We start from the raw sequence: 27,511 nt of genomic DNA on the forward strand, positions 1-27,511 counted from the left end.
CCCAGGCCCAGCCCTGGAGCTACCGATTCAGTAGTTGTGGCTAGGGCCCAGGAATCTGTATTTGCAACAAGCTCCTCTAGCACCCTGGTCAGGTGTTGAGCATGGGCTCCACCAGCCTGGGGAGACCGAAAGGCAGAGTCTTTGCCACCTGCAGCCTCGTTGGCAGGCCTGTGGGCTTCCTGAGGGGCAGGACCTGTTGTCTTCAAGTGCAAGGTTCCAGCAGGTGGAAGGGCCAGCAAGGCAAGCTGTCCTTCCTCCTTCCCATCCCCCCACCCACCCAAGGGGCTCAGGGAGGGCCCCACCCTACCCTGAGCTCAGGGACCCAGGCCATCCAGGCCCCGAGGCTTTTACGGGCAGGTGGAAGAGGAAGGCAGAGCCGGCCTGTGGGTCCTGAGGGGCCCCACTGGCCTCCACAGGTAGCGTCTGTGACCTGCCAGGGACCCCTGGGCAAAGGCACCAGCTCTGCCCTCCCCAGGCCTCTATCCCCAGGTCCAGGTCCCCACCTCAGGGGTGGTTCCTGCTGCCGAGTCAGGCCACGGGGAGGACAGAAGGGGTATTCTTACTGCTGGAGATGGGGGAGGGTCTCACACAGGGGTCTATCCTGACTCCATGGCCAGAAAGCCACTGCCTTCTGCCGAGGCACCGTGGGAGTGCTTCCCAAGGACCAGACCCCTGTGTGAGTGCTTTGCAGGCATGATCTGGCCACGCCTTTGTGGCCTGCGTTGGACACAAGAGCACTGAGGCTCGGAGAGGGGGTCACTTGCCCGAGGCTGCCCAGCTCAGGAGCAAGGAGGCTGGCACTGGAACAAGGTTTTCTTCTTAACTTCTGTGTCCAAGAGGCAGGGCCGGAGCTGAGAGCAAGTTCAGCCCCCATCTACTGTGAGCATCTCCGGGTGGATTCCTCTCTGGGTCCCGTCAGAGCACAGGGTGGACAGCCAGCAGGCGTGGAAGGTTCCTGCAGAGCCAAGCTGGGAGGGACAGCGTGGTCCTCAGGCCAGCCACATTATTCTGTCCGTGTCTACCCAGGGACCCAGAGAAAGTAGGACACCCGCCTGGGATCACACAGCGAATTAGCAGCAGAGCCTGAGCTAGACCCCTGACCACCTGCCTCCCACCCACCACGCCTTCTCAGCCCTTCCCGCAGGGCAAGATGAGATCCAAAAGGCAGCTTTGGCTAGGGCCACCCTGCAGAGTGAGAGTGGCATGCTCGGGGTCAGAAGGCAAAGCCAGCCCTTGCTGCCAACGGGGGCATCTCTCTGGGTTTCAGGAAACCCGTGAGCTTTGGTCTGTTTTCATCCTGATCCCATGAGTGTGGGAAAAGGGGATGGGGTAAAGCAGGGGGATCTTCATTCATCAGTTCATTCACCCATTCATCCATCCATTCATTCATTCATTCATTCACTCCAGAAGTATTTATTGAGCGTGTGCCGAGAGCTAAGTGCTGTGCGGGGTGCTGGAGCTTCTCAGGTCTCTGGTCCCTTGACCCCGGGCTTCTTTCCTAACGTCACCTGCGTCATTACCGTCTAGACAGAATGGTCCTCTCTCCTCCAGATTTCTGGTGATCTGACTTCTTGTGCTCAACCCTGGTGGCACCCCCACTTTCCTGGGTGAGAGCCACCAGGGGACAGAGCTGGCCAGGCCAGCTGCCTGCACGCTCAGCTGTCCACCTGGCTGCATGCCTGCCTCGTCCAGTCCTGGCCGAGCAGCTGTTAGCCTGGAGCACCGGCGCCGACCTCCCGGGGATCATCCAGGGCGATCGGGGCGGCTTGTGCATCCGCTTCATTAATAACGAATCACCTCCTGCACCTCCCATGCCTCTCGCCCGTCACCCCGTTAACTGGGTGGGAGTCCCAAGAGCCACAGTGCGCAGAGCCAGGGGTGGACGCCAGGCTCCCTCCAAGAGACTCGGGGAAGCCTGGAGAAGCAGCCGCTCCCCGAACCCCTGGGCTGCCACCCTGATGGGAGGCGCCCTCCCTCCTCCTCCTGCTGTCAGGGGACAGCGGTGCCGCTCATTGGTCGTGAGTTACTGGCAGCCCAGCCCTGCCTAACACAGCTGGGCTGGGGGCTCCGGCGAACAGAGCCAGACCAGGGCGGGGCAGAGGAAGGACCCGCAGAGAAGGGAGAGGCAATGGCATCCTCCCCGCCCCTCGATTTCTGAGTTCTATCTGATCAGGTCTTTTCTAGCACATTTCTGGAAATTCCACCCCCTTCCCCTGGAGAGCGCACAGGCTTTTCTGCGTCACAAATCTGCACTCCTGAAGCAACGCCTGGTGGCTTCTTCACCTTCTGGGATAAAGTCTTGTCCCAGGCGGAGCAGGGCTTCCAGGGGCAGGTGACCTCGGAGCCCGGAAGGAGGAGGGACGTGGCCAGGAGCTGAGCGTCGGAAACATGCAGGTGTCCTTCGTTTGCTCGGAGCATGGCCTCAAGGGCCGGGGCCCCGAGGAGCGTCTGGGCCGGCCGGCAGCCAGCAGCCCCAGCCTGGGCACCCGCAGCCATTTCCGCGCGGTGGCCATGGTGGCCCGGAGCCTGGGACAGCTGTCGGTGCAGAGCCTCCTGAGCACAGGCGAGGCCAGCGTGATGCACCCCGGGATGAAGTATAGGTACGCGGCGCGGGGCGGCTGTGCGGGGCGGAGGCGGGGGCTGCCCTCCCACCCCCGTCTAGGGGAGCTTTGCAGATGGGGGGAGAAATAAAATCAAGGCTCAGGGTCAGGCGCCCGTTTCTTCCCGACTGCAGGGGATGATGATGCCTTTCTTTCCTTCTGCTCGTTTGTTTCCGTCCTTGGGAGGGGTCACTATAGCTGAGCCCACCCGATATTGGACGCCAGGTAAAGCTTCCTCTTTCTGGGAACCCCAGGGCACCGGCCACAGACCCCTGCCCTCCCCCTGGGCACACAGGCCCCAAAGATGCCCCGTGGGTGGTCTGATGCCTTTGCAGCTAAGCCACCTTGACAAACCTCAGTTTAATAGTCAGGGATACTGGGTAAACCATGTGATGGAATTAAATCTTCTCCCCACAACTGAGCCCGACCCCAGGCCTGGGCTCCTCTACAGGCAGGGCTAATGCTCCACAGGGCACAGAGCCGCAGCCGGAGTTCCCTGCTAAGGGCTCAGTCCAGGCTGCTGTGTGTCCCTCTGCTTTGGCCAGTCTCCACCTACTCTGGGTACGCTCGCCGTGACTAGTACATAGAGAGCGTGCAAAGCACCAGTGTCAGAGGGCAGGGGCCTTCCTGCTGTTCCTTGCATGCCCCTCTTGCTCCATCCAGGGCCTTGCTCGGGTGGCCGGTGGATGTACCCACGTGGAAGAGGAGGGCTGGCTTTGTACCAAGGGTCTGCGAGGGCAGGGTTGTGGGTCACCAGGCTAGAGTTCTAGCCTTTCCCACTCACGAGTTTCTCTTCACTTAGACCCTTTAGCACTTCGAGAATGGTATTCCTAGGGAAAGTGGGGTTCTTACAACAAACCGTCTGCCTGAGCTGGAAAAGCTGTTAGGTCCCTGGTTCCCAACTCTTGCTCTCAGTGACTCAAATCACACAGGCCAGCCTCAGGAAAAGCCACAGAAGAGTCTGGTTGTGTTTGAGGAGAATGTCTGGGTTTCTAGCTGGTGTTGGTGCCAACTTGAAAAGTATTGAGAGAATGGATCTTTTTTTTTTTTTTTTTTTTTTGGCGATACGCGGGCCTCTCACTGTTGTGGCCTCTCCCGTTGCGGAGCACAGGCTCCAGACGCGCAGGCTCAGCGGCCACGGCTCACGGGCCCAGCCGCTCTGCGGCATGTGGGATCCTCCCAGACCGGGGCATGAACCCACACACCCTGCATCAGCAGGCGGACTCTCAACCACTGCGCCACCAGGGAAGCCCGAGAGAATGGATCTTTAACAACTGAGCAGTGTGGCTTAAAACAAAACCAATGCCCAGAAGTTGGACCTCATGTGAAGGAGCCGTGTCATAAGTCCCAGGCGTCCTTGAGACGAATTCTGGAATAACTGGGTCCTTCTGCGTCTCCACCCGTATCCTTTCCTTCCCTGATCCTTGGGGGACATTTGACGTTCTTTTATGGGCCTCTGGGGTACAAGGTTTTTGTTCCCATTCTCTAAATTCAGTGAGGACAGTCCAGAGCAGAATTCTCTCTTCTAGAAGCTCTGGCGGTTTATATCTTTTGTTCAGTGGGAATCAAAGGCTAGGAGTAAACAGAATCTATTTTTTAGTTTAGATTTGTGTTATCCGCTGGGACTTTTAAGTCAGTCCTAGGATATCAAAGGAGTTAGTACAAGTGAGACCATTTCCAAAAATACGAAGCACTCTGTAAATGGAAAATGTGGCTATTGACATGATTTCCCTCCCAAGCTCCTAAGATCCACTGAGGATTAGATATGTCAAGGAGCCTGAGGGCTTAAGATTACTGTGTGCGTCTGTGTGTGTGCACCAGTGTGTGCATCTGTGAGTGCACCTGTGAGTGTGCACCTCTCCGTGTGTGCATCTGTGTGTGCGCATCTCTCCGTGTGTGCGTCTGTGTGTGCGCATCTGTGTGTGTGCCTGTGTGTGCACATCTCTCCGTGTGTGCATCTGTGTGTGCACGTCTCTCCGTGTGTGCGTCTGTGTGTGCGCATCTCTCCATGTGTGCATCTGTGTGTGCGCATCTCTCTGTGTGTGCGTCTGTGCGTGCATCTGTGTGTGCGCATCTCTCCGTGTGCGTCTGTGTGTGCGCATCTCTCTGTGCGTCTGTGTGTGTGCATCTGTGTGTGTGCGTCTGGTGTGTGCACATCTCTCCGTGTGTGCGTCTGTGTGTGCGTCTGTGTGCGCATCTCTCCGTGTGTGCGTCTGTGTGTGCGTCTGTGTGTGCATACGTGTGTGCGCAGCTCTCGGTGTGTGCATCTGTGTGTGCATCTGTGTGTGCGCATCTCTCCGTGTGTGCGTCTGTGTGTGCGCAGCTCTCGGTGTGTGTGTCTGTGTGTGCGTATCTCTGTGTGTGTGTCTGTGTGTGCGCATCTCTCCGTGTGTGTCTGTGTGTGCATCTGTGTGTGCGCATCTCTCCGTGTGTGCGTCTGTGTGTGCGCAGCTCTCGGTGTGTGTGTCTGTGTGTGCGTATCTCTGTGTGTGTGTCTGTGTGTGCGCATCTCTCCGTGTGTGCGTCTGTGTGTGCGTCTGGTCTGTGTGTGTGCATCTCTCCGTGTGTGCGTCTGTGTGTGCGTCTGTGTGCGCATCTGTGTGTGTGTGTCTGTGTGTGCACATCTCTCTGTGTGTGCGTCTTTGGGTGTGCGCATCTCTCTGTGTGTGCGTCTGTGTGTGCGCATCTCTCTGTGTGTGCGTCTTTGGGTGTGCGCATCTCTCTGTGTGTGCGTCTGTGTGTGCGCATCTCTCCGTGTGTGCGTCTCTGTGTGTGCGCATCTCTCGGTGTGTGCGTCTGTGTGTGCGCAGCTCTCTGTGTGTGCATCTGTGTGTGTGCACATCTCTGTATGTGCGTCTCCGTGTGTGCACCTGTGTGTGAGTGCACATCTCCGTGTGTGCGTCTGTGTGTGCACCTGTGTGTGTGCGCATCTCCGTGTGTGCATCTGTGTGTGTGCACCTGTGTGTGTGTGCGTCTCCGTGTGTGCGTCTCCGTGTGTGCACCTGTGTGTGTATCTCCGTGTGTGCGTCTGTGTGTATGCACCTGTGTGTGTGCGCATCTCCGTGTGTGCATCTGTGTGTGTGCACCTGTGTGTGTGTGCATCTCCGTGTGTGCGTCTCCATGTGTGCATCTGTGTGTGTGCGTCTGTGTGTGTGCATCTCCGTGTGTGCGTCTCCGTGTGTGCGTCTGTGTATTTGCACCTGTGTGTGTGTGCATCTGTGTGTGTGCGTCTGTGTGTGTGCACCTGTGTGTGCACGTGGCACACGTGGAGGCTGGGAGGGCAAGACAGGCAGTAAAGGGAGGTGGTCGTTGGGCCAGAGGGTTTGCAATCTGAGGAAGTGGGTTCAGATCCCAGCCCCAGCTCCTCCACACTGGGGGACCCCCGCCTGTCCTTACACATGGCAGGGCCTGGGGAGCTTTTCTTGGCAGCGGCAGGGGGAAGGTGGCTTCATTTCCCTGTAGGATTTGTAGTCTCATATCAGCTGAAATGGGAGCCAGAATCCAAACCACTGGATCCCCTCGCTGAGCATGAGGTGCCTGCCTTGGGGTAGCTGTCTCATGGGGTTGCTCCATAATGACTATCCCAGGGCCACAGCCAGGGTGCATGCAGGTAAGAGCTGCAGGGGACCTGATCCAGATCTCCCCAATTCTGACCACCTCCTTCAGAAGCTAGCCCTTCACAGTGACGCTGAAAGTGTGTGGCCTGCACCAGTGTGCCACATTCTTGCCAGGGGTGCTCAGTGCGGGGAAAGGGGTACACCAAGCCCCGTGAGCAAGGAGAGGGACCAGCATTTGATCCGGAGGGTCTGGCCCCAGGGCCTGGACTTCTCAGCCCCACGTTACACCAACAAGCACCCCTGGGACCCTGCAGCTGCCAGCTACAATCTGATAGCAAAGACCCGGAAGTCCAGGCCTGTCCTTAGGGAGCCTGGAGCCTGGGGGCTGAAAACAGATAATCCCCCGCAGGGTGACAACCAACCAGAAAATGCCCTGGCAACCCTGTCCATCAAGGGCAACCCTGTCCATCAAGGCAGCTCATCAAGACCCAGTTGCTTTCTCCATCACCTGATCATATTTTTGTCCTCCACCCAGACGGCTGAAGTTAAAGGCCCTGAACAGCTATTTTTACAGGATTTGTAATTGCCCGGCATCTGAGGTGCAGTGTTTAGGGGTGCAGCGCGTCGGGGGGCCGCGTGATGGGCGTCAACTGTCTTCCTCCAGCAAAGGTTAAATCCCTGAGTCCTCATTAGCCATTTTTCCAGACCCCAGGAGGGACATGAGGCAAATTAATAAAGACTAACGTTATTGGGGTTGAGAGATTTAGCCAACTATTTTATCATGATGTCAGGTTTTAATTAAGAGAGGAAAAGCTGTAGGAAACGATCTTCGCGTGTTGAAAGTTTCGAGTGGCAGCGTGTCACCAGCCCTGGTCCACCCGAGGCTGCGATCTGCTGAGCTCTCCCCACCCCCACTGAGCTGCCGTATTTATAAAGCTCCTAGCCCTGAGATACCCTGTCCCTTCTGGTTCCTTCTCCCGAGGCCTGGCAGTGGATGGCAGAGCTAATACCATCATTTTAACAGGGAAACAACTTGCGCGGGGTAATTGCAGCATCGCTTGGTGTCCTAGTTTTGCTAAATTATTCCTGTGGGCGGTGGGTGGAGCGTCAGCTGCATCGCCAAACACCCTACGTCCGTCCGAGGAAACTCGGAGCCCCTTCTGGTGGGCAAGGGGTGTCACCTCTCTTCAGGCACAGACACAGGTGAGCTCAGCCTGCTGTCCTGTGTCCTCACCTGTCTGCTGCTAAAGCCGCCCATCCCCTGAACACGCGGCACATGCCAGCACTCCGTTCCACAGTGATATAGAGCAGTGGCAGGAGGACATGCCTAGAACTTGACCTTCAACAGAGCCTTGCCAGGAAATTGCTCCCCCACCGTCACGCACGGGAGGTGGTTTTGCAGAGGCAGGGGCTCAGCCTCCCTTCCAGCACCGGATTTATCTAGACCACGCACCCAGGCCTTTAAATGCCTGGGCATTGCAAACAAGGTTCTGAAGGTTTTTGTGTCTGTGAGCATTTCCAGGCAAGGAACGTCTCAAAGGGGTCTGTGACCCCAAAATTGTTAAGACCACTGATTACAACTTTTAGCCCTTTTTGCTCCATTACCAGACGGCTCATAAGCAACGTTCTAATTTCTCATCACAAGCATTTTCTAGCCAGTGTGAGAAAATTTACCTTATCTGCTAAATGGAGCTGGCCTGATGCAGGGTCTATTGGTGATGCCATTGTGCTTTTCTTTCTTTCTTTTTTAATTCCTTTTGAATTCCAATTTCCGTAAACACAAGAATACACAAGTTTACTCTCTGCTTAGCAAACGACATCAATCCAAGCATGATTTAAACTTTATAAGAAAACTTTTGAAGGATGTGTTTGACTACTCGGCCCTTGAATTTCATGCATATTGTATTTGAAATCTCTCGTAGCAAATCTGAAGGTAAATCAAGATTGTTCTAAGTATTTTTTCCCGTTTTTTATTTTTGAGATATAATTGACCCATAACATTGTGTAAGTTTAAGGTACAGCATAATGGGTTGATACATTTACGTATCCTGAAACAATCACCACAATCAGTTTAGTTAACATCCATCACCTCACATAGTTACCAATCGTGCCTCTTTCTAGGGTCACAAACCAAGTCTCTCTGGGTCGGAATACGCAAGCAATGCTGAGGGCACTAGTAGAGTATTTCACTGATTTATAGGGGGAAAAAAAACAAGGGGAAACTTCAGTTCCCTTTTTAACACGGTAACATTTAAAGCCTGTTGGATTTGTCCGCTGTTGTTTCTCGTTTAAGGAAAAGGCTGCTGTCCCCCGTTCTGTGCTCGCTGTGACCCTGTGCCCCAGGCACATGTGTTATCCCATTTCATCACCATGGCCACCCCCTGAGAGAGGCAGCATCTCGAGCCCATTCTACAGATGAGCCCACCGAGGCATCAGGCAGTTACACGACATGCCCAGGGGCAGGCATACAGCCAGCAAGGTCGAAGCAGAATTTGAACTCCAGCTTCAGAGCCTCTGCTTGTAGCCACTGCCGATCTGCTCCCCTCCCCAATAAAGAAACCAGCTGTGATTATGTCCTCAGGGAAAAATCCCAGCATTCCCTGTAGGAACAGTGGGCCGATGGCTGGGCTGGTTTTAATGGGAAATTTAACAAGAAAGCTGGGCAATTTAGAACTACTTTAAATTTGGTGACAAACTGTTATCAAACTGCTTACAAGTTTATTCTATCCACCCCCAACCAACGACCACCTGTAATGTGGGCAGGGTCCCGGGATCTTGTAACCAGGGAAACCCAGGCTGCAGAAGGCCATAGTGGGCCCATGTCAGAGAAGGGCTGGTCCCGCTCAGCCCCACACCTGCTTGCCAGGGGCCACATAGGGTAGAAAAACAGGACACAGCATCCACTGAAGTTAGAAATGCCGGACGGCCCTAGGGAAGGAGGCTGGGGTTTACCCACTGCATCTCTCACAGCTCTCTGGCTTCCCACTGCCTAGAAGAGTATTGCACCCCAGGCTGGTCCCAGGACCGGGATGCCAGCAGTGGGATCTCACGAGGGAAGTGGACTCCCGCTCTGCCACGTGTCAACCTCACCATCTGGGCAGCTCCCGTAAAGGGCCGGGGCTGCGGGAGCATGCCTCTGTGGCGGGGAGCATGTTCTCAGAGCCTGGGTGAAATCGCAGGTCCAGTGTGCTCTTCTGTAAAATGGGAATATCAGGAAAAGGGAAGCACCTGCCCGACAGAGCTGTCGGGGGATCAGTGACACCCGGCCTGTCGCTGCCCTGCAGGCTCCCAGGCAGCCTGTGCAGGATGGACGGGCTAGGACGGACCGGTCTCCCAGTCCTCAGCAGGGCACTGCTGCCCTCCACGACCTCCTAAGGACATTAATGACAGCCTGCAGCTCACCCACGTGGACCCCAGGATGTGCCCCATCTGGCAGGCGCCTCAGGGGGCCTGTGATGGAGCCCTGGACAGTCTGTGCAGCTGTGGCCACTGGGTCTGATCAGGACGTGTGCTGCCAGGGGATCTTGGCTCTCACCCTCCTGAGCAGCCCTGGCTGGGGCTCAGGCCTGCTCTGGGCACCAGTGCCCTTCAACAGGGCTCTCATCTCCCCCCACTTCCTCCTGCAGAGAGACAGGGCCCAGGGCTGTGTGGCCCAGGTGACATGGGACTAACTTCTCCCCTCCTCAGAGAGGGAGTAAAGATACACAAAACCACAGACGTGACACTAAAGAAATGGAAAGAGAAGCTTCTTACTAGAGGATACCCTGCATCTGGGGCCACGAGGCCTGAACCAATCTTCTTTCAGCCCATAAATTAAGATGGGGTCCAGTCCGTGTTTTCTCCCCGAGGTGGCTCCCGGGGCCCTGCCGTGGTCACAGCGTGGCCTGTCCCAGCAACGTGGCTCTGCCCTGGTTGGCCCTTTACCCCCAGGGTGGGCGAGCAGCAGGCCTCTCTCCAAAGGACCCCTTGCCTTCAGAGCCTCAGAAGAGGTGGGTGGGCAGTCCGGGAGGCTGGACAGTAGAAACAATGGGTTCTGCCCTGGCTGCTGAGAACTCACGCCACGTTTGTTTTCCAGGAACCTGGGCAAGTCGGGCCTCCGGGTCTCCTGCCTGGGGCTCGGTGAGTGTGGGGTCCTCGTGGTCCAGTGGTGCGCAAGGAAGCGGGGGTGGCAGGGAGGCTGGGGGTGGGGGAGGGAGCTGCACCCAGAGCCAGGATTGGGGGGGGGGGAGGGAAGAGGCTCGGTTGCCATGGTAACCAAGAGGCAGTTGGGGAGGGGCCTAGGAGAGGGAGGAGGACAGAGATGCAGCCTTAGCAGGGGACGTGAGGCGAGTACCCGGACCCTCTGCACACACAGCCCACTGCCCAGCAGCAGAAAATCAGGGAAGCACCCTGCCCCCGGGGAACCAGCATCTTCCTTCCTTACGTGACAGAGTCCCTCGTGAGGGGCAGATTTTGCCCTTTTTCTTCTTTTGCCAGATATGAGCTCTGTTCCCAGAACACGCTGTCTCTCCACCTCCACGGTGCACACGTACACACACGCGCACACACACCGCCCAGCAAGCGCGAGGGCATGGCTGTCAGCCCTGCACATCTTCAGGGAGACAGCCCTGGTCCCGCTGCCCACGGCACGTCCCTGGAATAGGAGCTGCAGCGGCTTGAGCGCCAACGAGCATGTCAGAGCCCTGCAGTCAGCTGCCTGCTCTGGGCACATACTGTCCCCTTGGTTCCTTGGCTCCAAGAGAGGGAGACATGCCCCAAAGGCCAGGTGTCCACGCATGCCAAGCACACGCTCCCGCAGAGCGGTGTGGCGGCCTGTGGTTGCCCCACTGCGCCCTGCAGCCCGAGGTCCAAGCACCCTGGGGAGAACTGGGCTGCCCGGGGCCATTCTCTGACTTGAGCCTGTGTCTCTCCTATCAGGAACATGGGTGACCTTCGGAGGCCAGATCACCGACGAGGTAAGATGGGGCTCCCTCGTTCCCCCAGGCCCCAGGGAGGGCCGCCCATGCCCAGGCACGTGGTAAAGTATGCGAAATGCACCAGGTAGTCAGTGCTCAGGGCAGCCGCCTTGGCTCCCCTCTTACTGTTTCTCCAGGGTGCCCTGGGGGACAACAGGGAGGGTGAGCGCCGTAGTGGCACCAACACCCAGCAGCTGGGTGCACTGGGGCTTCAGCAAGTTCCTTAAAGTCCCAGGAATCAGATTCCTCACCTATCCCACGGTTAGCCAGAGGAATTCAGGGAGAGCACATTTTCCAAATCATCAAGCCCGATGCAGTTCTTTGCCACTCCTACAGAGGATGCCCACATGAATTTGAAACATCAATAAATATCTGTTGAGGTCATTTAGAATGCAGATCCTGGAAATTTTGCTGCAAACCAAAGATGGGGTAGCTGAACGTTTGACCAAGCTCCTAACCGCGCATGCCCCATAGCCATCGTTAATGGGATGCACTGCCATGGGATGTACTTGCTGGGGCTTCTCTCTCCACAACTGGGATTCAGTGCAGCCAGCGTCTGTCCTGGAGAAGACACTGTTCCCAGGCTGTTGTGCACTTCTGGGCAGGGAGTGAATATTGTGGAAGTGGGAACAGCGGTTTTGCTCAGAGAGCTCTGAACCTCTGCACAAGAAGCTGTCTTCATGTCTGCTCTACTTCCTGTTGGAAAGATGGCATTTAAAGAGGAATAAGTGGGCTTCCCTGGTGGCTCAGTGGTTGGGAGTCCGCCTGCCGTTGCAGGGGACGCAGGTTCGTGCCCCGGTCCGGGGGGATCCCACATGCCGCGGAGCGGCTGGGCCCGTGAGCCATGGCCGCTGAGCCTGCGCGTCCGGAGCCTGTGCTCCGCAACGGGAGAGGCCACAGCGGTGAGAGGCCCGCGTACCGCAAAAAAAAAAAAAAAAAAAAATGAATAAGTGAGTTCACTTGAGACCTTGTAACTGTGATTGCTCCGTTATTTTTCAAAGGGAAAGCGTGGCTTCCATCGAAATCTAGATGCATTTAATTTGCATTCTTGTTCCTTTTTCTTTTATGACAGTAGCTGTTGTAGAACTATTTGCCCTGGCTTTAAGGTTCTGGGGCCTATCTCAGGTAAAGTCAGGAGTTTTTAAGATGCTGGGAATTGTTTCACCTTCAGCCACCAGACTGGTTCCAAGCACTTAGAAGGTTGGAGCCCCGGAGCCCATGTGGTCTACCCCAAATAAGTGGTGTCTAATTCGTCTGTTACCCTTTCGATGTGGAAGAATTCTGTGGAGGCTGTGACTTCATTTCCTAATGGCATTAGCTACGCTGTGTGCATTGTCCTTGTGGGAAAGATATGGAGAAGTGACCGGATGGTAACCGTCCAATTAGGTGACTTTTTCACCAACAGATCCATTACACCCAGAGAGTATTGATTAATGACCCAACGGCAGCCACAGCTGGCTCCGGCCTCCACCGTGACTCCATCAGGGACATGGTGACATGTATGAAGACGATGGAAGTCGTTTCCAGATGACACAAAGCTGGGAGGACGGCGGATACAATACATGACAGATTCAGGGTTCTAAAAGGTCCTGACAGGTGAAAATGATCGAGTGAAAGATCCAGCGGAATTTTCCTATTAAACCCTACAGTTGGTGTCCCCAACAATCAACACATCAAGTCTGAGGGGCCCACCTCTCCACGGTTCAGAGGAAGAATGCCTGGATTGTATTCTTTAGCTGGCTGCCTGGTCTGCACCAGCGGGGTTGGCGCCACAGGAAGCAAGGACCCTCCTGGGCTGCAGAGAAACCCGTGTGCTGCCCAAGCCCAGAGCGGCGCAGGCTGGGACCCCGCTCCGGCTGGGTGACCCCACCTGGGGCACTGTGTTCCTTGCGGACTTCATGTCCAAAGGAAGGCGTTTGGCGTGCCACAGAATCCAGACACAGAGTCCTGTTTTGAGAGTTACCTCCTGTGTGCAAGATGCCACGCGCAGGTGCCAGAGAGACCCAGAAACAAGGAGCTGGTGGGTTTACCATGGCAAAGTGGCATTCCCCAGCAGGATGCAGGAAATGTCAGTAAGTGATGGCCTGGGGGCCAAATCTGGTCCCCAGCCTGTTTTTTTGTTTTTGTTTTTGTTTTTGTTTTTTCTTTCTTCTTAAATATATGAAATGTAAAATTTGCCATTTTAACCACTTTTCTTGTGGTTAAAATAAGCATAACGTAAAATGTACCACGTTAACCATTTTTTAAATATACAGTTCAGCAGCATGAAGTACACTAACTTTGCTGTGCAACCATCACCACAGTCTATTTCCAGCATTTTCCATCACCCCAAACAGAAACTCTGTACCATTAAGCAATAACCCCCCAGCCCCAGGTAACCTCTCATCCACTCTCTGCCTCTATGAATTCCACAGCCCGCTTTTGTAAATAAACTTTTATTGGCAGGCAGCCATGCCAGTTCGTTTACATATGGTCTGTGGCTGCTTTCATGCTGTGAGGGCAGAGTGGAGTAGTTGCCACAGAGACCATCCGCAAGGCCTAAAATATTTACCCTCTGGCCCTTTACAGAAAAGGGTTGCCATCCCCGGTCCTATGGGGTCACAGCAGCATCTGCAAATATCTGTGGGTTTCCATCCCAGGGAGGGAGGCTTCTGTGGGCTGGGCAGGGTCACGGGGAGCAGACGGTGTTAGTAAACCTCAGATCACGTGGCCAAGTACCAGAGCTGCCCCGGACAGATCAGGTTTCCAAACTGTAGTTCAGTGCCCTTTCTGTGACCTCACACAGCTGCTCAGGTGGAAAACTCCCCCTCGGGCACATGTTCCCAGCAGCCTGGGCAATAAGAATTTAATAAGAAGAGTAGCTAAACTTTACATTCATCATGGCTCTCAATCCTCTGTCAACCCAAGGAGGTAGGTGTTTTATTATCCATTCCGTGGAAGCAGAGCCTCAAGACTGAGCAGGTGCCCAAGGCCACACCTGGAGAGGGATGAAGAGGGATCCTACCTGGGCTCCGTGCCTCAGAGCCTACAGCCAGCTCTCAGCTCTGGGGAACCGTGCGGGGGCAGGATGGCCTCCCCGTCCCCTGGGTGGGGGTGACAGGAGGTGGCCCACATGTCCTCTGAGGTTCCTTCTGCCTCCAGCCTCTGGGACTCTTGACATTGGAAATAACTGAAAAGTCACCAAATAGAGGCTCCATTACATAATGCAGGATGCACCCACAGAGCAGAAGTCTTTAGAAGTCATGTTTTGATGACTGACAAGGGGACAGAGCCGTGATGAGAGGGCACGGAGAACAGCAGAGACAGCCGTGTGTGTGTCAGAGTCGCAGCCGTGTGTGTGTCAGAGGCGCAGCCGTGTGTGTGTCAGAGTCGCAGCCGTGTGTGTGTCAGAGTCGCAGCCGTGTGTGTGTCAGAGGCGCAGCCATGTGTATGTCAGAGTCGCAGCCGTGTGTATGTCAGAGCTGCAGCCGTGTGTATGTCAGAGTTGCAGTGTTGCAGGGAAAAAGCATATAGTCACATAGAAAAACCTGGAAGAGGAATTACACCCAAATCATAGCAGTCCAAAAATCAGAAATCAGCCCTGAAAATTCCCAGATTCCCCAGTTCTCTTTCTGTCCACAGTCACCCAGGCACTGTCCTGGGTGTACTTAGGATTGTGTTCACGTCTTTCTTTCTTCCTCCATTCAGCTCATGCCGGCTGGGCACCTGCCGAGCTCCAGGTCCCTGCCCTCGGGCTGCTCTCTGTCTGGAGAGGGGGACAGATCACAGATCATAAGCACATCTTATCTCCGAGGGTTAAACGTACGATGGAGAGCGCATTCCTTTCCTGTGGCTGTTATAACAAATTACCACCCGCTGTGTGCTTTAGAACAACAGACATTTATTCTCTCACGGTTCTCGAGGCCAGTATGTCCAAAATCAGTATCACTGGGCTGAAATTAAGGTGTCAGCAGGGCCGCGCTTCCGGTGGAGGCTCCAGGGGAGGATCCTTCCTGCCTCTTCCAGTGTCTGGGGGCTGCCTGCAGTCCTCAGCTCGTGGCCGCATCACCCCAGCCTCTGCCTCTGTGGTCATGTCCCTGTCCCCTGTCAGTGTCAAATCTCCCACCACCTCCCTCTTGTAAGGACACCTGTGGTGGCATTTAGGGCCCACTTACCTCATCCAGGAGAATCTCCTTTAATTTAATCAAATCTCCAAAGTCCCTTTTTCTACCTAAGGTAACATTCACAGGTTCCAGGGACCTGATATCTTTGGGGAACCACTATTTAGCCAACCACAGAGATTAGGAAAACAGAGGAAGAAGGACTGGAGTGTTGCCTCCAGGTTTACATAGGACGATCCAGGAAGGCGGGGGTGAGGGAGTGAGCCACCTGGTGATCCAGAGAAAGAGCGTTCCAGCCCAAGGGGACAGGTGTGTGCCCACCTGCGTGAGGCCATGGGGGGAGGGGTGTCAAGAGATGGGGTCAGAGGTGAGGGAGCAGATCTGGTGGGGACTTTGGCTTTGACCCTTCATGGCATGGAAGCCACTGGAGGATTTTAGCAAAGAGGAAGGTTGCCCTGACTTAGGTCTTACTAGGCTCAGTCTGGCTGGCTGCACTGCGTATGGCCGGTGGAGGTGCTTCTCAGACTGTAACATGTGCACGAATCCCTGAAGATCTGCTGGAAATGCAGATTCTGATGAGGCAGGTCTGGGGCGGAGCCTGGGATTCTGCATCTCTGATGCTGACGCTGTTGGTCTGTAGACCACAGTTTGCCTAGCAGGGGTGGCAAGGGCACAGACAGAGGCCGAGAGAGTTATGGGGCTACGGCAAAAACTCAGCCGAGGGCTGCTCCAGTTTGGACCAGATGGGCCCGGATGGAGGTAGGCAGGAGCGGTCAGATTCCAGATCCGTTTGCAAGCGGGAGCTGATAGGACTGGCTAAAGGTTTTGATGCTGGATTGAGAGAAAGCCAAGTGGAGGGTGGCCAGGTGTTTGACCTGAGCACAGGACGGGCAAGACCACAGGTGCATCAGGTACAGCAGGCTGCGCTCCTCGGCACACACCAGCCCTACTGCCCGCAATGCCCCCTGCTCCACCTGCCCTCCTCCTGCCTGCCTGACAAACTCCTAACCACCCTTCAAAACCCAGCCCCGTAAGCCCCGTAAATTCTTCCACATTACACCACAGATGAAGCTTGAGGGCATCTAAGTGAAATAAGTAAGCCAGCCAGAGAGGAAAAAGACTGTATGATTCCACCCATGTGAGGTACTTAGAGTCAAAACCATAGAGGGTGAAAGTAGGAGGGTGGGGGCCAGGGGCTGGGGGGAGGGGATGGGGAGTCAGTGTTTAATGGGGACGGACTTTCAGTTGGGGACGATGAGAAAGTTCTGGAGACGGACGGTGGGGACGGTTGCACAGCAGTGGGAATCTACTTAATGCCATTGAAGTGTACACTTAAAAATGGTGAGAGGACTTCCCTGGGGGTCCAGCGATTGAGGCTGGGCACTTCCACTGCAGGGGGCACGCGTCCCATCCCTGGTCGGGGAACTTAAGATGCTGCGTGGCACAGCAAAAAAAAAAAAAAAAAAAAAAAGGTTAAAATGGTAAATTTTATGTATATTTTACCCGGATTTTTAAAAAAAATTTTTAAAGGAATGAAGAAGATCTCCACGAACTGCTATGGGTCTATTTCCAGGATGTATTGGAAGTGAAAAAAGCAAAATGCAAAAGAATACCTACAGTGTGGTACCCTCCCTGTGAGCACAATGGGGACATAAGAGAATATGTGTGTGTCTGAAATATGAAAATAAAAGCCCTGGCCCTGGGTCACCTCGCTCAGAACCCTCCCAGGAGACAGCGTGCACGCCTAAACCATCTGTGTAACCTGCGGGGCCCAGCACATGGTCCTCTCCTGGGCAGAGCTCCGGCGGCCTGGTGGGACACATCCCGGAAAAGTAAGGATGAAGGCGGGATAACCAGGGAAGGAGCCTGGTGTGCCTGGAGCTCTGGAGGCAAAGAAAGGAGGAGGAGGGGGGAGGGAGGACCCCGAGGAGGATGCAGGGGTGCTTCGGCTACGTTGTTACACTTGAGGCGGAGAAAGGAGGAGAGGAACCAGTCCGCCCTGCAGATGGATCCAGAAAACTCCGCCACCAGTGAGCTTTCCTAGTCGGAAGACAGCAGCTGACTGATGGGGGTTAGCTTTGGCTCATCATCTGAAACCTTTGGGGTTCATCGCCAACATTTGAAAATCGGAACTTACCCCGCTCCCCGGTATCCTGGATTTCTGGCTTCTCTTGAAAAATAAAAGGATTTGGTCACGCCTGGCAGTGTTCGAGCCCCCTCCCACCCCACTAACCCTCACCAGGTGCCAGCCTCCCTCTCCTCGCCTGCCTGGCCGGTGGGGCTTCTGCGTTTGGTATTGGGAGAAGCTCCTAGAAGCTGCACCTGGCTGGCTGGCTTTCTGTCGTGCAGTTTTTGAGCGTAAAGTATTATTCACCGCACCCTGGGCTAGCCACTGGGAGGGAGGCTTGGGGCTCTGAGCTGAGCTTCGAGAAGTGGCTGGTGGGGGAGTTTGCATCTGTGACCCCTGCTCAGACGGATGCCTGCACTGTCCAGCGGGCCAGCAGAGTTCATTGTCCACTGCATCTTGGAGGAGGCTGTCAGTGGCAGGCAGGCTGCCTCGGATCCTCACCCCGACTGCCCATCAGTTGCCATTCATCCACCCCAGTCTGCAAGGCACTGGAGAAGCAGGGCCAAGGCCAGAGGGCTAGCTGAGGATGGCAGTTTCTCCATCTGCAAACAGTAATTTCACCCTCATGCCGTTGCTGGGGAGAATTCAGAGGGATACAGCATCACAGGCACATTCTAGCCATAGCTTTTGAAGAGGATTTATTCTGCCAAGATTTATCACGCTCCTGTTGTGGGCTGTGTTAGTTTCCCAGGACGGCCGGAGCAAAGACTGGGGGGCGTAAAACAACAGAAGTTTATTCTGTCGCAGTTCTGGAGGCCAGAAGTCCAAAATCAAGGTGTCCGCAGGGCTGCGCTGCCTCCAGGGCTCTGAAGGAGTTCTGTTCCTGTCTTCCAGCTCTGCTGCTGGCTGGCAGTCCTTGGCAGTCCTTGGATCGCAGGCTCATTACCTAACCTTTGCCTCCATCTTCACATGGCCTCTTCCCTGTGTGTCTGTGTCTATTCTTATAAGGACACCACTCATGTTGGATGTAGGACTCACCCTAATGCAGTATGACCTCATCTTAACTAATGACATCTGCAAAAACCCCATTGCCATATAAGGTCACATTCTGAGGTTCTGGGTGGACATGAATTTGGGGGGGACACGCTTCAGCTCAGCACAGGTGCTAAGCCCTGAGAGGACCTAATAGGTGGGGTCCCTGCTCACAAGAAATTCACAATCCAGAGGCTGCCTCTGCATTCATTCTGTCTTCTGTCTTCTCTATGGGTTTGTGACTGAGCTGCTTCCAGGCCTGTCCTGCGGCGGGGCCAGGGCCGCCTGGGCACACGGGGGGGTCTTCCCAGGCCACGAGGTTGTGCTCTGGAGCCTCCGGGCTCTCCCCCTGGGCTGGCAAGATGGTGCCGCCTGCGAGCAGCCCCGGTTTTCTCGTTTCAGATGGCAGAGCAGCTAATGACCTTGGCCTACGACAATGGCATCAACCTCTTCGATACCGCGGAAGTCTACGCAGCGGGCAAGTACGTGCCTTTTCTCACGGGAAAAAGCGACGCGGGCCAACCCCCGCTTCCCCGGGAGGAGCCGGGGCTTCTGTTGCTCCTGGGGCTCTTGCTCCCCAGAGGCTTTGCACCTCCCACTCCGCCTGCTTTTCTAAACCATAAACGGCGTGGGGAGGTGGTGTTTTCACGGGGCCAGAATCACACAGAACATTTGGTCACTTGCTAAACTCCCGTGTGTTCAAGCAGCAAGATGACCACAGCCCTTCTGGTGCCAAAGATGCTGCGCTGGGCGAGAGCCGTGATTAAGCTGTAGTCCGGGGGGCTCTCCTGCCGAGCCCGCGAAGTGCAGGCAGCCCCACATGCCTGATATTTTCACATCTTAATGGTGCAATTAGGGCTGCAGGGCGTCTCAGGAGCTGGGGAGAGCAGGGTCTGCTGAGCCGAGCTCTGCAGGGAGCTGCTCTTCCCATCTTGGCAGTGAATTTTCCTGCTCAATTATGTAAAAGCCCTCTTCAGCCAAGGCGGCTGGCTTCAGTTTTAAAGACTGGCTGTAATCAAATCATCCACTCTCCTGCATCGGGTTTCCAAAAGTCAGCGTTTGTTTGTGAAATCATTTGTTGGCTCTCTCTTTGTCCTCCCTCTGGCCCCCTGCTGCCTGGGGCGAGCCAAGTTCCCATCAGCTGGGCTGCTCAGCCTGGCCCACTGCCCGTGCACCGTGGCCACAGGGCCAGCACCTGCCTCGCAGGCTCTGGGTTATTACCTGCAGCTCGCGATGGGGCCTAGGGTACCGAGAATCAGGACCCCAGCTGGGACTTTGCTCAAGTCCTGGTCTGATGATCTGACGGCCCCGAGGGCCTCCACTGGGACCCCCAAATCTCCTCCAGACCCTGTCAGCAGCCCTCTGTCCTGCTGATGCCACAGCTCCCTCCCCACCCCTCCAAACCGGCAGCTGCTTTCCATCAGAGCGAAATGCTTTCCAGACAGATGAGCTAAGCCGAAGGGTCAGAGGTGGAAAAGCCCGATGCAGATTCCAAGCCCAGAGGCATCCCCCCATCCCGAGCACCCCAGCCTGTTCCCTGGCCCTGCGCCTGCCTCCGTTTTGCTGCCCAGGAGAGCGTGAGGAAGGCAGCTCCAGATGGCCCTGTGTCCAAGCCCAGCACCCCCCTTTCACGGCAGCCACACTGTCTGCGTCACTGTCTTCACTTCCCCCAGCTTAACTGGACAGCCGGGGCTGGCGTGCCGGGGCCAGCACACTGAGTCCCTCTTGCTAACCAGAGCGCCAAGCGTCTGTCTTACTGAGTGCCCCTGCTTCTCATGCTTCGGGCGCTTCCCGGGGAGCCGCAGGATTTCTGTGCCCCCGCTGGGCAGAGGCTTACCAAATTCATGGCCAGGAGAATTCACAGCCGAAAGCAACAGGCTTCGGGTGAGTCGTTGCCTACAGCTCCTGCAGCCCCAGGACCACTGCCTGCTCCCCTCTCTTCCTCCTTTCCTGACCTTTTGTGCCACCAACAAGGGACCCAGGAATAAAAGGAAGAGACCCAGGGCTGAGTGACTTTCTGTGCATCTTGACCGCAAACGAAGAACATTCCAAATGTATGCTAAACAGCTCACAAATTAGAGCCCGTTATTTCTGAGTGGATGACTCAGGCGCTGTTATAATTGGAATGTAGCGCTGGGTATGGATGGTTCTCCGTCTGTTGTTTTTTGCTCAGAAACATTTCGCCACAAGCAGAAAGTTCTTAAAAGTTAATCCAGCGCTGCAATGCCAAGCGAGGCTGGAACGGTCCACGCATGACCCCGGCTGGCCTGAGTTTGGTTCAGGGTCCGGAGGGACGCCAAGCAAAACAGACAGCGGTCAGCATGGCATCTGTCTCTCTATTGTTCAGAAGCAAGAAACAAGAGGGACACACATACACACACACACACACACACACACACACACACACAACACAAACGCACTCGGCTGGAAATTCAGCCCTGAGTACATGTTGATTGTCTCTGCAAACAGAGGATGCCCTTGGTGAATAATTTACCTTTTAAAAGACATACGTGTCTAGAAACTTCACCCATGTAACGTTGCCGAGTGTTTTCCCCGGTGAATTTCCAACGGGCCAGGGCAGCGGTCTGCTGCTGGTCTTGCCAAGCAGGACACTGCTCCTTCCTTCTCCACGGGAGCCGGAGCTGCCATTGCTGGGTCAAGTGGCACACGCCCTCGGCCACCTCCACGGGGAGAAACCCAGCTGCTCCCAGGCACTCTCCTCGCTCTGGAATGAGCTTCCCGAGCCAACGGGCATTAACAGCACGGCTCCAGGCCCCAGTGGCATTTTCACAGAGGGGACCCTGTGGCTGATTGTCAAGGTGGGGCGAGGTTTGGTGTTTCTGTTGCGCTGTAATGAAGTCCCCATGTCTCCGTCTTTTTGGCAGGGCTGAAGTGGTGTTAGGAAATATCATCAAGAAGAAGGGATGGAGGTAATTACCCTGCTCTCTGTGCTCCATCCCCAGGGCGCACGCGCACAGGGAAGAGGCTGGAGAAGGCTGGTGGGAGGGAAGAGGACCCTGGGGTCCTGGGTGGGTGGGCAGGCCACCCGGGCGAGGATCCGGTGGCCGTTCCTTCCTGTTTTCCGGTGGAGCACCCAGGGTTGGCCTCATCACCCTTGTGCCACCAGAATTTTTCCAGAATTTTTCTTGCTGGGAAGGTGAGAACGTCCCAGAATAGAGGCAGCCCCATGCTTCCTGCAGGGGGTGCGAGCATTCACACTGTGGGTAGCCACCCCGGGGAGCCAGGGCTTGCACCGCGGTGGTCAGGAGCCTTGTGTCTGGTGTCAAGCAGAGTTCCCGCCTGCCCTCCTGGAGTCAGGCCAGGCTGAGCACTTGACTGCATTTTGGGGTCCCTGTGGCCTGTGTGTCTTTATTTTCAGCAAAGTCAGAAGCAGTTAGAAAGCTGGGCCTCTCCTCCCCTCCCCTCCCCCTCCCCTCCCCTCCCCTCCCCCTCCCCTCCCCTCCCCCCCTCCCCTCCCCCTCCCCTCCCTTCCCCTCCCCCTCCCCCTCCCTTCCCCTCCCCTCCCCTCCCCTCCCCCCTCCCCTCCTCCTCCCCTCCCCCTCCCCTCCCCTCCCCCCTCCCCTCCCCCTCCCCTCCCCTCCCCTCCCCTCCCCTCCCCTCCCCTCCCCCTCCCCTCCCCTCCCCTCCCCTCCCCCTCCCCCTCCCCTCCCCTCCCCCTCCCCTCCCCTCCCCCCTCCCCTCCTCCTCCCCTCCCCTCCCCTCCCCTCCCCTCCCCCCTCCCCCTCCCTCCCCTCCCCTCCCCCTCCCCTCCCCCTCCCCTCCCCTCCCCTCCTCCCCTCCCCCCTCCCCTCCCCCTCCCTCCCCTCCCCTCCCCTCCCCCTCCCTCCCCTCCCCTCCCCTCCCCCTCCCCTCCCCTAGTGCACGAACTTAGAGTCTCCCCCAACCTCTGGGGCCTGGATGACTGACACCCCTCCTCCTGCCCCACCCATGTTGTTTCTGCTCAGCTCCAATTGATACCAAAATGTATCCCTGCTCACTTTGCAGTTAAAAGGAAACTGTTAGCGAGGGCCCTGAAAACGTCTTAGTTGAACTCACAAGGAGATAGATTCCGGTTAGGTCATCCCCCCCCCCCCCCCCCCCCCCGCAGGCGACACTGGCGGCTGTGGAGCTCCTGGCTTTGAGGAGCTGTTTCCTGAGCAGTCCTCCCCCTACACCCCCAACTAGAAGAAAGCACGGCCCCAGGGGACACTGTCACCCTCCTATGGGAATGGTCAAGGTCAACTGTGGCCAGGAGGAGCCATCATGACCCCCGCCCACCTGTCCCTCCAAGGCAAAGTCACAAAGGTGTCAGCGCTGCCTCTTGTGGGTGTGCAGCGGGAGACGTGACTCTCTACCCTTTCCTCTGGCTTTCAGCCACCGAAGCCCGAACCCCCAGGAACATCACCTGCCTGCCTCTCGGGTCAGCCCCACCCTAGCCTCCCCCCCGTCCCCCGCCTCAGTGGCCCACCCGCCGCTCCCCAGGGCTGCCCCACACACAGCTTTTCTGAAACAGTCTCAGCCAGTAGAGGAAGAGCCAGACGGCGTGGTCCCTTGCCTCGCTCCGTTCTCACCAGAGCCCTCCATCCACCCGCCAGCCCCTGCACTTGACCTCCTTGGAGTCCCCAGGGAGCAGCAGCCGCCTTCTATTCCCTGAGCCGTGTCCCCCCCTCTCCCGAGTGTCCCCCCTCCTCTGGGCTCCCGGCTCCGTCACACTAGACTCCGCCTCCCTCCAGCCCCCACTGCCCAACCCCAGTTCCATGGTTACTGAGCTGCATCCACAGGTTAGTTACATCTGTGGGTTGTCTCCCGGCTCAATGGGGAGCCTCAGGCCCCCGGGGCTCGGCACACCCCAAACATCGAATGGCAGAGAGGCGCCCCGTTTCACGCCCTATGCTCCAGGACGGGAAGGGTTTAGGACCCCTGTGTAAGAGCTGAAGACAGTGGGGAAGGTGGGGGGAGGGAGGACCCCAAGGGATCACGCCCAGTAACACCCCTCCTTCTCTCGTTCCGCAGACGATCCAGCCTCGTCATCACCACCAAGATCTTCTGGGGAGGAAAGTAGGTGCCACGGGCAGACCATGCCCCTGGCCGGGGGCCAGGTCTGCAGAGACCCCTGATTTAGGAGGCCCCTGGGGGGTGGGGAGGGGGTCGTTATCCTGGGGAAACAGAGGCTGCACGGGGTCTGTCCTGGACCTCAGGAACCCCCTGGAGGACAGCACGTAGGCAGCACAGTCTCCTGTCTCCTGGTGCCGGAAGCAGGGGGCGGGCTGGCGTTTGTGCAGCCATCTGGCCTGGCTCGTGCCATCCCTCTTGAGGGACGTCACGTTCCAGAAAAGCAGCTTTGTCTGAGCTGCCTTGGACTCGAACCTTGTTTCATTTTTATTTTTACTTTTGTGGGTTGGTTTGTTTCTGATTACAAAGGTAACATCCTAAAAATTTCTGGAAAACACAGAAAATTCATGAACTGTCCCAATCACTCCACCTCCCCTGGGCCACAGACCGCTCCTGCCATCCTCCAGGGATCTGGCCCCATATTCTCTCTGGGGCTGGACAAAATGGGCTTCAAAGGAATTAGAATTGGGATTCATTTTTAATTTTTTAAAAATCCAAGCCAAAGACGAAAACAATCCAAGCCAGACAGAAGGGCAAATTGAAAAGCAGAAGCCTCCATCCCCCGCTGAGCCCCACCTCCCCAGGGTGGCGGGCAGGCAGCCCAGCTCTGCCAGGTCATCTCCACAAGAAAATCCGCATAGCCTCGCGGTTTTATCCCCAAAGTGGAATCAGGCTACAAGTGGCATGAGCTGACCTACTTTTGCGCCATGAACATTCTCCCCCAAACCGCCTGCAATATCACACATGCTGTCGCCTGTTTTTCAGAGCCGAGACGGAGAGGGGCCTTTCCAGGAAGCACATAATAGAAGGTGAGGGGGGGCCCTGGCTCCACACGGCCCCCGAAACCCACGGCATCTCCCCGTGGATGCGAAAGTGAAGAAAGCACAGGGCCCCTGCCCCACCAATGCTACAGGTCCGGAGCCTGGGGACAGCCCATGCTCTGGTTCACCCAGGCTCGCATGGGGTAGACCCTCCTCGTCGTGAGGGAGGGGACAGGGGTATGGGTGGGCGGGGCCCGTGCTGCCCTGGGGTAGGCAGTGTTGTCCCTGAGAAGACAGACAGGCCTGGGTTTCAATCTAGGCTAGGCCCTGTGCCCACTGGGTGACCCTGAGCAAGGGACACCACTTCCCCAGGCCTCTGTGGCAGCATCTGTAAAATGGGTGTGGTAAGAATGCCCACATCTGGGGTCAGTGGAATTGGGAAGGACCCAGGTGAGGGTGCATGTCAGACGCAGCCCGGGCCTCAGCACACGGGGGCACTGGGGTGGAGGTGCCAGGATGTCTCACTTATCCTGATTGGTATTACCTCCGTGCCTCTTCTCCCCACGTTCACTGTCGTCAAGGTAACACAGTCACTCCATTGACAATCAAATGATTAGGAGGCCTTGCTGCCCACCCTTCCCCGTCCCCCAGCCCGGCACTTCCGCTCTGCAGCTCTGTTCTGAGCCGCTGCGAAGTACTCATGCGTTTCGGGCCCCACTGGCCTTCGGTGCCATAGAGGATCGACGCAGCTGTCCTCCGTGTCAGGTGGCCTGGCTCTCCCAGTTCCACCCGGGCCACTCTAGGAGGGGCCCCCTCTGTGCAGTCACAGGACACTGGGCCTGTGGACTCCACCCCACCCCCTTTGGGGTGTGCCCCTCTTCTCTCATGGCTGTTCTCCACCTAGGTGGCCCGTGCCCACAGATGCGCCCTGCCGTCCACAGCTCCCGGTGCCAGGGGCCTCGTCCCTTTCATCTGTTGCTCCCTGAGACGCATGCACGCACGAGGGCCCAGGAATGTCTGTGAAAATGGTAACAGTCCTTCCCCGCTCCTTTCCCCAGGTCTGAAAGCCTCCCTGGAGCGGCTGCAGTTGGAGTATGTGGACGTGGTGTTTGCCAACCGCCCGGACCCCAACACGCCCATGGAAGGTACGTTCTCCCCGGAAGCACTGACTGCCCGGGAGTCACGGTTCCAAAAAGAGCAGAAAGCTCTGCACCTGAGGCTCTGAAGGCACCACTGCAGGGCCCGCTGGGCACCCAGGCCTGGGGGTCTGGAAGGTGGGGCCTTCCCCGTGTGGGGAGGGGCGGGGGGGCGGGCCTGAGCTCAGCCTCTGCTCGACCCCTCACGTGCACCCCAGCACCTCCGGGCTGAGTCCCATCCTTGCTCTGGGTCCGCGCCCGTCCTGGCTTTGAGCTGTGTGCAGTGTTAGCTAAAGTCACAGTATGATGACTCTTTGCAAGGGCTGCCTTCTTTTCCGTTCTTTCAATCATGGTCCACATTCTACTGGGAGGGTTTAGGGGACTTTTGCTCTGGGGAATGAACTGTTACTCAGAGGAGAAAAAAAAAGACGTGCAGTGCTTTGAAAAGCGGTTTTGGTTTCTCAGGCGCTTGTGTATTCTTTGACTCCTGCCATCTCAGCCCCCGCTATCTCCTCCAACTTTCTGCTTCGGGCATCTTCTCATTTGTGCTTTGCTGCTTCAGGGACTTGGAAAATTCAGTTATGTTCAAGTTACTTTCTCTTCATTTGTTTGTATATATACCATGCACCTGTGCGTGTGTATATATATGTGTGTGTGTGTGTGTGCGTGTGTGTGGTTGGTTTTTTTATCCAAATGAGTATTCTGCGAAAAGCGATTTGAGCCTCCGTCCCCGTGCCCTTTGTCAGACTGTGCCCCTCAGCGTTCCCACAGCTGTGAACTCTGGTCTCTTTCCATCTTTCTTTTATCACCAGGGGATCCATTTAGTTCCTCCAAGTCAAGGACATTCATCATAGAAGGTACACAGTACCCTCAGCCCGACAACTGACCTCTGTGTCTGAGCTGCATTTTATGAGACAGTGCTTTTATTTACATGACTCTCTTCCCCCGCCCCCATGACTAAACTTCTCCATAAAATGCACAAAGGAGAAATAAGTGCCTTATGGAAACACCTTGCAAGTGAAGAAAAGCAAAGCGGCGCAGAGCCCCGCCGTCCCCTGGTCCACGCTGTCACCTCATTCCTCCCCTACTCCGGTGCATGCGTCCCCCTCCTCGCACCGCCTTGCATTGCCATGATCCGTGATCCACGGGGCCTCCTCCTGATTTGGGGTTGCTGTGATCCGCATCAGAAACCTTGACCCCAGATGGTCTGGGAGAGGGCTGGGGAGACCAGGTTCCCACAGGAGCAAACACATCGGGGACCCCAGAACCTTGGCCCCCAGCAGGTTTTATCTTCTCCACGTTTGCTAAGCTCCCACCTCAACCAAAAGTGAGGGCACCAGCAACCAGGTGCCCTGCCCCCAGTGGCGTGCAGTGCTCCAGTCCCCTGGGTGGGCTGGACCACCTGTCACTCTCGCCCCATGCCATGCAGCCAGAGCTCACCATTGAAATGCAGTTGTTTTCCTCCTTGAAAAATACCTACATGAGCTGGGGAAACTCTGAGACCCGGGGCAGCCTCTGGCCATGCAGTGGTCTCTGCCCACCCCTAAGCCAAAGGACCCTGGGTCCCCACCCCACCCACGATGGGCAGGCCTTGGTATCCCTGGGAACTGGGCTGTGGTCCACAATGAAAGGGCTCCCGCCTGCCAACTGGCACTGCCACCCGACCCCTCCCATGTATTATTTGAGATGCAGCAGGAGACATCATGGGTTTTGGCAGCAGCTGGAAGGATTTGGTCCTCCTGCTTCTGTAAAACAGCATTAAATATTGAGGTGGACAGCTGTCCCTAATTGTCCCTGTTTCTGGTGTCACTGACACCAAGCCTGGGCAGAAGCACAGGGCCATGCTCCTGTGCATGGGCTCCACGGCCAGCCTGCCACCGCCCAGGACCCCTTCCCTCTCAGGCCAGCGACAGGCGTGCACAGGCTCCCTGGCCCCCAGGCTCCCGCTGGACTCCCCTCTCTGCACGGAAGGGGCGTTAGGAGAGAGCTGTGCTCAGAGAAGCCAGGCTAGCGAACGGGGGTGCCCTCTGCTTCCCTCTCTCTGGCATGTGGGCCTGAGCCTTGGCTGAAAAGAATCGGGCAGTCACACTGCATGGTCACAGGTCCTCCCCAAGAGTGTTTCTAAAGAACCCAAGAAGGACAGCCAGGCCGGGAGCCCAGACGCAGGGTTCGGATGTGGGCAGGTTCCTT

The 27,511-nt window shown here is 56.5% G+C and overlaps 1 protein-coding gene across 7 annotated transcripts in view; it reads left to right on the plus strand.

Annotated features, from left to right (window-relative positions):
- Window positions 1-27,511, plus strand: part of KCNAB2 (potassium voltage-gated channel subfamily A regulatory beta subunit 2) — a gene marked incomplete at both ends in the record, with an annotated part of 55,142 nt that overhangs the window by 20,259 nt on the left and 7,372 nt on the right. For 3 of the 7 annotated variants that reach the window (XM_079724541.1, XM_079724542.1, XM_079724538.1), the window contains 7 exons: window positions 10,233-10,276; window positions 11,075-11,112; window positions 18,715-18,794; window positions 21,198-21,242; window positions 23,326-23,370; window positions 24,190-24,233; window positions 25,244-25,330. In XM_079724541.1, coding sequence (XP_079580667.1) covers window positions 10,233-10,276; window positions 11,075-11,112; window positions 18,715-18,794; window positions 21,198-21,242; window positions 23,326-23,370; window positions 24,190-24,233; window positions 25,244-25,330 — 383 coding nt within the window. Of the gene's footprint in view, window positions 1-2,388; window positions 2,601-10,232; window positions 10,277-11,074; window positions 11,113-18,714; window positions 18,795-21,197; window positions 21,243-23,325; window positions 23,371-24,189; window positions 24,234-25,243; window positions 25,331-26,133; window positions 26,179-27,511 lie in introns of those variants that run through there. The other 4 variants (XM_079724540.1, XM_079724536.1, XM_079724537.1 and 1 more) reach the window with 3 other exon arrangements.

This window comes from Hyperoodon ampullatus (genome assembly GCF_949752795.1).
Source record: "Hyperoodon ampullatus genome assembly, chromosome: 2".
Classification (NCBI taxonomy): Eukaryota; Metazoa; Chordata; class Mammalia; order Artiodactyla; family Ziphiidae; genus Hyperoodon; species Hyperoodon ampullatus.